At 33.3% G+C, this 10,711-nt stretch overlaps 1 protein-coding gene across 2 annotated transcripts; it reads left to right on the top strand.

The window, feature by feature from the left end:
- Positions 1–2,272: 2,272 nt before the first annotated feature.
- Positions 2,273–8,397, top strand: LOC105137213 (probable glutamyl endopeptidase, chloroplastic). Of its 2 annotated transcripts, none has more exons than XM_011042890.1 (11): positions 2,273–2,574; positions 3,054–4,023; positions 4,216–4,344; positions 5,075–5,374; positions 5,469–5,927; positions 6,074–6,139; positions 6,614–6,674; positions 6,765–6,914; positions 7,072–7,209; positions 7,346–7,659; positions 8,067–8,397. In XM_011042890.1, coding segments are annotated over exons 1-11 (2,865 nt in total). In that variant the 5' UTR covers positions 2,273–2,297; the 3' UTR covers positions 8,068–8,397. The 2 variants fall into 2 exon arrangements, with proteins under 2 accessions (XP_011041192.1, XP_011041183.1); XM_011042881.1 differs by having other exon boundaries at positions 2,274–2,574; positions 3,042–4,023.
- Positions 8,398–10,711: the final 2,314 nt, after the last annotated feature.

Below are 10,711 nucleotides of genomic sequence, written 5' to 3'. Positions count from 1 at the left end.
AAATAAATCCTATTTTTTATTTGATTAAGAGATATTTGGATGGCCAGAAAAGATATGTAAAATAAATCCTATTTTTTATTTAATTAAGAGACATTTAGATGGTCAGAAAACATATTTTATTAGGCAACAATCAGCTCGTAATATTAAAAGTTTGTTAAGAAATATAAATAATAATTATGTTTTAAAAAAGTTTTATTTTAAAATATATTAAAATAATATTTTTTATTTTTTTAAAATTATTTTTAATATTACCATAAATGATCTAAAATTATTAAATACAAATATTAAGTTAAAAAAATATTTTTTTTTTTAAAAATACAATATTAAACGCACCCCAAGTCAACATAGTGGTGGGAGCATCAATCGCTGCTACCCAAATTGCTCTCTACAAATCCAAACAAGATGTGGGCCCAAGTTTGTGTGGCACAGGCTTAATGGCAGATTTTTTCTCGAAGAGATTTTTAAGCGTAACACTAGACGTGACCTCTTCACTGTCCGCTCAATTAATCACCGTTTATTATCTCATATATTATTGCAGATCATAATATTATATATATTTTTAAAATCTTAGGTTCTTTTTTTTTTTTCACGATCAAACTCTGTTGAACCAATTTAGAAACTAATTGTATGTTTTTTTTTTTGAAAGTGAGAGTTGAGTTAAAAAACAAAGGATTAAAATGAATAAATCAAGTAAAATAAGTGAAAAATCTGCAATTAATTTATAAACGTCATTCGTGTTCGTCATTTTTTCAAGCCTTTTGTTAATCAGTTTTTATAATTTTTTAAAAAATATATTTTGATATTAAATTTTATTTTCTTCTATTTTAGTATTTTTTTTTGAAGAAAAATATAAGGCATTGCTAAATTTTGGTCTAGAAAGATAAAATTAGTGTTACGAAAGATTTAAACTATTAAAATAATTAATTTTTATATTAAATATTTCTATATATTAGGAAAAGTTACGACTGTATGTTTTTTTTCAAATTAAAAAATAAATTTAAGCTTGTATTGTTTTTTTTAATTTTAGGTTTTGGATTGGTTTTTTGTATGCTTAGGTTATGAATTGGTTTGACAAAGTTTTAAATATGTTTTCTAAGCATTTTAGAACAAACAAATAGATTTAAATTGAGTTTTTTAGTCGAAAAAACAGGTAGCCCTATTCTTTTAAGCACATTAATGATTGAGATTTATAAATAACATAGTGTTTGATTTTTTTTAAATAAATCGAAATGGTAACACATCATGTAACATGTTAAATTTTTAAAATTAAAGATCCATATGCGAGCATTTTCTTGACTGAGATAAGCATGTTACTTTATTCTTTTTTTTAAAAGGTTTTTTAATGTATTTTTCAAATATTTTTTATAATTTCTAAATATTAATTAATATTTTTTCTCTGTGATTTTCATTTAAATTTTTTAGTTATACTTGAATAACAATTATTTTTTAATTATACTGAGTGTATCTAGTTTTTTCAAAGACTAGCATGACTTATCTATATTTTTTTTTGTATATTTTATATAAATTAAATATTTTTTATAATATTTTTAATATATACAACCTTGTATTCTTTTGTTTATTTTTATTTTATTCAGAAAATTTTTATGTATATCAATTTTTATTTCAAATTGATTTTTATAAGAATATTATGAGACACAACAAAGTAAATGAGTAATTCTATAATATTAAATATTTTTATTTACATTAGCATCTTAATTTCTACAATTATATTTTTATTTGTTATTGATTATTATTTTATTTATTTACAAAATAATCAATAATTTATTTAATTTGATGTGCATATAAATTTTTTAATTTGTAATTATATTTTTTTGTGTAAAAAATCATGTTTAAAAATTCAACAAATTCAAATTTATTTAATTATATATTGATATTTTTAATTTAATTTTTATTTTTGTGATTTTTTCCCTAACTCTCTTGTAAAAAAATTATTTTTTTAATTTTATTTTTTAATTCAAGTTGACAGACAGTCTGTTGTTATTTAATTTTCATTGAGTAGATTTTTTATATTTATATTTTCTTATTTGCTATTATTTTCTTATTTTTTAATATAATTAAAAAAATCAATTTATTTAATTGATTAGGACTAAAACACGCTGTCAACATTAAAATATTCTATTAAAAAGTAATTAAGACACGCATCGTGTCGCAGTCACAAACAACTAGTGTGCACAGGTAGATTCTTTTGCAGGCGGTCAATTCTGATTGGATAATTTGTTACAGCGTCACAACACCATTACTTCCCGTCTCCATTTAAAAAAAGTAGCAGGTAGAAAATGATGCGGCTTCACAAAGTCTATCATCGCCTCACTCTCTTATCTCTCTTCCCATCCTCTCCACCACCACCACCACTTCCCTTGACATCATCTCCAAGCCTATTGACGCCCGTTCGTACTCCTGGCCACCTGAGAACTCATCGCCCTAAAAGGTTCAAGTCAATTTGTACTATGACTTCTAGATTCCCCAATCTCGTGCCTCTAAACTCGATTGCAGCCGAAAATGTTGGTGGTCGCTCTAATGACTCGGTTTCTTCCGCGTCTACTGAAGATGAAGGTGCTCGCTACTTTTCTCATCAATTTTTTTTTCTAGTTATGCTTTAGATATAATTGTTTTTTAAACTGTTTTTTTTATAAATAATATATATATATATATATATTTTTAAAAAAATATTTTTAATATTACCACCTTAAAATAATTTAAAAATAAAAAAATTAATTAAAAAAATCATGAAACGTGTTTCAAAATAGCCCCTTATTGTGCTATTAATCGTATCAGCTGACTAGATTCTTTGAAAAATATGAGTTTAAGGAAATTGGTGAAAAATAAACGATGATTGCTTGATTGAGAATCCTTGGGCTTAGTAAAATAAGTTGATCACTAGTCGAATATATCAAGCAATTTGATTATTTTGCGTAAATTACGCCTCTGCTTTTGTGAAATCTTAGTATTTGCGGAAGAACCGATGATCATAGCTCTTATCTAGTGGTTTTTTTTTTTTTTTTTTTTTTTGTGAAACGTAGAAGCATTGGCAGGTAAATATCAGCTTCCCCCACCTGAGATAAAAAACATTGTTGATGCCCCGCCTCTCCCTGCGTTATCATTTTCACCACAAAGGGATAAAATACTTTTTCTGAAGCGGAGATCCTTACCTCCACTGGCAGAGCTAGCAAGACCAGAGGAGAAGCTGGCTGGTTTGCGTATTGATGGGAATTGTAATACTAAGAGCCGGATGTCATTCTACACTGGTATTGGCATTCATCAGTTAATGCCTGATGGTATACTAGGGCCTGAAAGAGAGATACATGGATATCCAGATGGTGCTAAGATCAATTTTGTCACCTGGTCTCTTGATGGAAGGCATTTGGCCTTCAGCATCCGATTTGACGAGGAGGACAATAGCAGCAGTAAACTCAGAGTATGGGTTGCTAATGTGGAAACAGGGCAAGCTCGACCTTTGTTTCAGTCACCAGATGTTTACCTAAATGCTGTTTTTGATAATTTTGTATGGGTGGATAACTCTACTCTATTGGTCTGCACCATTCCATCATCTCGTGGAGATCCTCCAAAGAAACCATCAGTGCCCTCTGGTCCAAAGATTCAATCTAATGAGCAAAAAAATGTCGTTCAAGTTAGAACATTTCAGGACTTATTGAAGGATGAGTATGATGAAGATTTGTTTGACTACTATGCGACCTCTCAACTTGTGTTGGCTTCTTTGGATGGGACAACGAAGGAAATTGGAAATCCAGCTGTATATACATCAATGGATCCATCCCCTGACCAGAAGTACCTTTTAGTTAGTTCTATTCACAGGCCATACTCTTTTACTGTACCGTGTGGAAGATTTCCAAAAAAGGTAGAAGTATGGACAACTGATGGGAAATTCGTGAGGGAAGTCTGTGATTTGCCTCTAGCCGAGGACATTCCCATTGCAATCAGTAGTGTGCGCAAAGGGATGCGCAACATCAATTGGAGAGCAGACAAGCCTTCAACACTCTACTGGTATATAAATGAAAATTCTAATTTTTCACTGTGCTTTGTGCTGGAATTGGCAGGATTACATGATAGCTGCATGACCCTAGTTACATAACAGTATTAACGAACAGTTTTAGCATTATGTAGTGGCATGTGGTGCTGCATGTGCTTGTTACTTCTGTTCCTTATTTTTTTCATTGACTCCTGTTGACGTTTTAGGGCAGAGACACAAGATGGAGGTGATGCAAAAGTTGAAGTTTCCCCAAGAGATATCATTTACACGCAGCCAGCTGAGCCGTTGGAAGGTGAACAGCCCGAAATCTTGCACAAACTTGATCTTCGCTATGGGTAAGACATGATCTGCATGTTAATTGCTTTCCTTGCGAAATTTGTTTACAATGGGTTCTTAAATTGTGAATGGCTGGGATAATTTTCAAACTTTTGGATCATTTTTTTTAATATGTTTTGACAATGATGCTCTCATACTTCGTAGAAAGAGCTTAATCTTGCAGACTTACTGACATTAAAAAAAAAAAAAATTCTACAACCAATCACAAGATTCTTAAAGATAGGTCTAACGCTAGCTTGGACTAGCGTTCACTTCTGTCAAAGTACATGTTTGTTCTTGCTCCAAGCTCTAATTACATGTTGCCTTCTCTCAGGCACCTATTTCATCCTTACATTTCCAAATTTTTGTAATTATCTAGAAACATGTAACAGTTGCCTAGGAGGGTCATTTGAAGACATGATTGTGACATTTCGTTTGATTACCTTATGGGTGGGTGTGGGTTTATTTTGGAAGACTAATGCTACAGATACTAAGAAACTTTTACTAAAGTCTCTAACTAAATGAGGCATTGTTATCACATTGGTGATCTTTGCTATGTAAATGGCACATGATTTATCACTTAGGGAAGATTTAATATTTATTATGATGTGCCGTTCACCTATATGATTATTTAGCAAGATATTTTAGCTAAAAAGTCTTAAGTTTCTTTATCATTATTCTTTTTGAAAACACGCTAAAAGAATAAACTTAGGTTCTTGTTTTGATTTTTGTTTTCTTTCACCTCCACAGTGGAATTTCTTGGTGTGATGATTCACTGGCACTAGTTTACGAATCATGGTACAAGACAAGGCGAACAAGAACCTGGGTGATATCTCCTGGTTCAAAAGATGTGAGTCCAAGGATACTATTTGATCGTTCATCAGAAGATGTGTACTCTGATCCTGGCTCTCCCATGCTGAGGAGGACTCCTGCTGGAACTTATGTGATTGCAAAGATAAAGAAGGAAAATGATGAAGGCACTTATATTTTACTGAATGGAAGTGGTGCTACAGCTGAAGGGAACATCCCCTTCCTTGATTTGTTTGACATGTGAGTTTTTCAGAAAAGAACCTTTCGACACATGTTCATTACCTGGTCCCTAATACTCATTCCTCTCATAATGATCTATACCAATTTCTTTCAGAAATACAGGCAGTAAAGAACGAATCTGGGAGAGTGACAAGGAAAAGTACTATGAAACTGTTGTTTCTCTTATGTCAGATTATGAAGAAGGACATTTGCTCCTTGATCGGTTGAAATTATTGACCTCCAAGGAGTCAAAAACAGAAAATACACAATATTCCATCCTGAAATGGCCTGAGAAGAAAGTATGTCAGATAACAAATTTTCCACACCCATACCCCCAGTTGGCATCGTTGCAGAAAGAGATGATCAAGTACAAGAGAAATGATGGGGTTCAGCTCACTGCAACATTGTACCTGCCACCAGGCTATGATTTGTCAAAAGATGGCCCTCTTCCATGTCTGGTCTGGTCTTACCCTGGAGAATTTAAAAGTAAAGATGCTGCAGGACAAGTTCGTGGTTCTCCTAATGAATTTGCTGGCATAGGTCCAACATCTGCTCTTCTTTGGTTGGCTAGGAGGCATGAATTCTTCCCACCTTTTCGTGTTATGATTTGTTATGTTGCCTGTACTGTCTCCGTCATCAGCTGATTTCTGCTGCACCTTTACCACGGCTTGCATGATTTGAACATGCTGGACCTCATTATAATAACTTCACATCCTGCAGGTTTGCTATTTTATCTGGACCAACAATCCCTATTATTGGTGAGGGTGACAAGGAGGCGAATGACAGGTAACTTAATATATAAGTATCTTACATAATTGTGTTTTTTTCCCCTAGTTCATATGAATATGATTATGTGGGTTTTCTTCATGTACTCATCGAGTTATTGTCATGAGTTGCTAATTATTCACATAACTCAAACTCTTGCATTGAGTGATGTGTACATGTATGTTTTCTTGAAATTATGGTTACAATTTACAAGTGAAACAAATTATTTGTTATATGGCAATCCTTGTTCCATGGTTATTAACATAAAGCAAATGGTTCAAGAAATAAGAGGATAGCGTTAGTATGATGCCTTTCCCCTTAACCCGTAAGTTTTTGCAACATCCATAATATTGAACAAGGGGCTAACTCTTCAGTTGCTCTCTGTTATCAAGAACATGTTTTTAGATTTCTTCTTAGATATAATAGGAGGTATCACTAAATGAACTATGCTGTAGAGTCCCTGCAATTTTATTTCTAACTAAATGCTCCAACTAGATATGTAGAGCAACTGGTTGCAAGTGCAGAGGCAGCTGTTGAGGAAGTTATCCGACGTGGAGTAAGCTTCTTCATTTGTTCTTGTATGACTATTATTTCCATAGCACTGGATGAGTTTGTGACAAGTTATTTTGGTGCTGAATATTCTAAGGTTGCTCATCCCAACAAAATTGCTGTTGGAGGACATTCCTATGGTGCATTCATGACTGCAAACCTCTTGGCACATGCCCCCCATCTTTTCTGTTGTGGAATTGCTCGCTCTGGAGCTTACAACAGAACACTTACACCTTTCGGTTTTCAGGTAACAGAATAGTGGAACAGATGTTTTTTTCCCTTTTTTAGCTCTGGTACATACTGCTAATTGAACAACAGTGTTTCTTATATTTTTCTTCCCTCGATTGTTATTTGTGTCATAATTTTGGATGATTTTTTTATGCTTTTCATCTTTATTGATATAGAATGAGGACAGAACTCTTTGGGAGGCCACGGGTACCTATGTTGAAATGAGTCCTTTCATGTCAGCAAATAAAATTAAAAAGCCAATACTGCTTATCCATGGAGAAGAAGACAATAATTCAGGAACGCTAACCATGCAGGTATTTATATAAAAAAAATTCATGGTTCTAGCCTCCCTAACTGCTGATTTCTCAGTTTAGTGGTTTGTTTCCAGCTTCATTTCGTGTTCCCCAACATGTTTACTTGCTGCTTATCTTCCATTTTCACATGATGCAGTCAGATCGTTTCTTTAACGCCCTGAAAGGTCATGGTGCCCTTTGTCGCCCGGCCATTCTACCCTTTGAGAGCCATGGGTATGCTGCACGAGAGAGCATCTTGCATGTTCTATGGGAAACCGATAGGTGGCTTCAGAAACATTGTGTGCCAAACTCTTCTGATGCAAGTGCAGAACTTGATGCCTGTAAGGACGAGGAGAGCAAAGGAGTTGCAGACTCTGATAAACAAGCAGTTGTTGCCAGTGGAGGAGGTGGGCCAGAGCTGGCAGACTTTGAGCATGAAGGATTCTACTCCTTACCAAGGTCATTATTATGGTAATTTCTTCATCCCTATATCTTTATTGACAAAATATTCAGTCCACTAGTCTATGATTGCTTTGTTATGAAATCAACCAAAGTGAAAGCCGTGTTCAATCTTATAATGCTGAAACTTTAAATCAGTGTGTTTAGTTAACCCGTCTGAACTCTAAATCACACTACTATCGTGTAGATGGTTCACCATTGTCAATACATCTTTGTTTTGTCAAAATTACTGTTTCCCCCCCAATTTCAATCTCTTCATCTTGTGCCCATTCATTTGTTTAGTTAAGGTGAATTTTTCTTCGACTTGCATTTATGCATAATTTTCGTGTCTGAATGACCAGTAGTTCGTTTATTTCTATTTCCTATGTTCTTGCATGTTTCAATTTATTAACCTTGAACTATCATCAATGTCTGTTTAGACTCGATGGTGTTTGCCCACTGTGCGTTGATGTTGAGCAGCAGCATTATCGGTCTGTGGTTGGATGCAACAGCTACGTCGCGTGTCCCGAGTACAAAATATACATCAATTTTACAGGCCATAGATCATTGATCATGAAATGTATCATCCACGATTGATTGTCGTGATAAATAACTTGTAAAAACACCACCCTCGTCAAGTTTGATGTATTTAGCCACCCAAACAAGTATGATAATCGTGCTCCAGCCATTGCATGATTTTGTGCTCTCTGAAAAGATTTTGTACAATCCGTGACCCTCACGGAACTATTAAAATACTTGGTTACCTTTCCATACAAGCACTTGAGCTCAGTTTATCATGAGTTGATTGTTCTTGCTCTTGATCGGCAAAACCTTCCCGCAGAAGTTACAGCGCCATACCAGGACTATTTTAGAGGCCTTTTCACATTAAAACCTATTGCTTTCCAAGGATCATCCCAACAGCAAGTGCCTGCCAATGATCATTTTCCTGTGCCTTTCTCTCTGTGATTCAAACGGATGTTACTCTTTTCTATGCTTGCCTTAAGCAAACTAGTTAAAATCCACCAGTGAAATATGAATTAAAGAATAGCCTTCAATCAGGTAACTTTTTAAATAAATTAAGGGTGTGTTCGACTTGATTTATGAAAAATAAACTCGCTTTCAATGAGTTAAAGAGTGTTCTTAAGTTAGAAGTATTCAGAGAGGAAAATCTCAAATAATTTTTAAGAAAAAACAGTCATGGAAGTTAAGTAAAATATTATTAGTTTTTTTTTTATTATTAATATGGATGTCCAATTAATTTACCTGTATTTTAACTAATCTTATAGTTCTTGAAATTAACGATCATATAAACCCTAAGAGGATTCGAATTCGTTATTATTAAAGAGTAAATTAAAAATAGTGTTTTTATTAAAGAGGGTATTGATTTTACAGAGACTTTTGATTTAATTAGCTATTAGTGTTTTTATTAAAGAGGGTCTTGATTTTACAGAGACTTTTGATTTAATTTAAGCTAGAAAGTTAATATGCATTTCATGGAGCTGTGCTATTTTCACAACTCAAATCTTGAACAAGAAATGAGGGAGGGCAGTTTTCTTTTCTTTTTTAAGGATGTTTAAGCAGTGAAAAAATCCCACAGAGAAACTTGGGGCCCTGGTGCTTACCGTGAGCAGTCCACAAACAACTCCAATTTTAAATTTTAAGGAAAGCCAATGTGATGATAAGATAACAGAACATGTTTTGGGCACATCAATATACAGAGGATGGTTCTGTAAGAATACGCCTCTGATACCAGCTGGAATTTCTCTCTTCTTGCTCTCTTCATTCATAATTTCAACTTGGAAGCCTCTGAAATGAGTTTCAATTGACGTTTTCTAGGTTCCCTCTTCTCGGTTAGGAAATATATGCAGGGAATGTCTTGTAAATTCTCTTGTTTTGCCTTGTAAATTGTGTTTGCTTAGAATTTTCAAGGCCATGGTATCCTGCTGCTACCCCCTTTCATCGTTAGTGTTATTGTATGCTTGTCGTCAGACATGGCAGCATTCCTAACTGATTACTGTTTGCTGATAAATGAGGACATGATTATGCTGTGGTTTTTAATATAAATGTATTAAAATAATTTTTTTTTATTTTTTTAAAATTATTTTTAATATTAATATATCAAAATAATTTGAAAACAAAGAAAAATAATAATTTAAAACAAAGAAAAAAATAAAATAAATAATTTTTAAAAATATAAAAACAAACCGGTATAATTCTTCTTCCATAAAAAAATAATAATTTGAAAAAAAATAAAAAAATAATTAATTTTAAATTTTAAATTTTTAAATATATAATTCTTCTTCCAGATCTGTCTCAAAGTTATACTGGTTAGATTCACTGTTTGAGTTGACATGGTCAATTTTTGGATAACTTAGTTACCCTTGTGCCCTCCACTTCCTAGGATCCGGTTGATCAGGGAGTGTTATATAAATATACCTTTTTTACTTGCAAGATGTCCGAGTTTGAGCGTTTCGATTTCCAGGCCTGCCACTTTTGCAATCTAATATTTGGCTTTTATAATTGTTGGCTTTTTCTCTGACAATTTTTTTTTTCAGTGCATGACAGACTTTATTGAAACAAAAATAAATCAATGGTGGCAGTCGCACGAAGACATCCAGTACTGGAGTACTTATTGGCAACCATTTCAGATGAGTATTTATCTGAAGTATTGAGTTCATTTTTTTACGTGGAATCTGCGAAAGATTGCCTGGATTTAAATTTTAACACCATATCTTAAGTCAAAATAAAGATACATAGACAACATGAGACTTGTGAATCGCTTATGTAATTTCCTCCTAGCTGCTTCTATCTTGCACGTGCTGAGAAGCCATTGACAGATCTCGGGAGATAAAGGGAGGTTTATCGATAGTCGTCTATTTCGGGTTCGAGTCTGATTTGAGATAATGCAAGTCATGTTAGCAAATGTCTATGACATGGTTTCCTTTATTTTAATTTGGGAATTTGGAAGAAGAAAAAACTCTTGTTTATAATCTCTCATATATCGACAGTTAAATTACGATGAACATTATTAGTTAGCATTCCGTCTTTCTTTCATCACTGGGAAAATAAAAGCTGCCTCTGGGGG

The sequence above is a fragment of the Populus euphratica genome, unplaced genomic scaffold, assembly GCF_000495115.2.
Source record: "Populus euphratica unplaced genomic scaffold, PopEup_1.0 scaffold2.1, whole genome shotgun sequence".
Classification (NCBI taxonomy): domain Eukaryota; kingdom Viridiplantae; phylum Streptophyta; class Magnoliopsida; order Malpighiales; family Salicaceae; genus Populus; species Populus euphratica.
This window is presented reverse-complemented; position numbering and strand designations above follow the sequence as displayed.

Coding starts and splice junctions, on each gene's coding strand:
- LOC105137213 (XM_011042881.1), top strand. CDS start 2,298: ATGATGCGGCTTCACAAAGTCTATCATCGCCTCACTCTCTTATCTCTC. Junction 2,575..3,041: donor CGCGTCTACTGAAGATGAAG/GTGCTCGCTACT, acceptor TGTGAAACGTAG/AAGCATTGGCAGGTAAATAT. Junction 5,375..5,468: donor TTCCTTGATTTGTTTGACAT/GTGAGTTTTTCA, acceptor AATTTCTTTCAG/AAATACAGGCAGTAAAGAAC.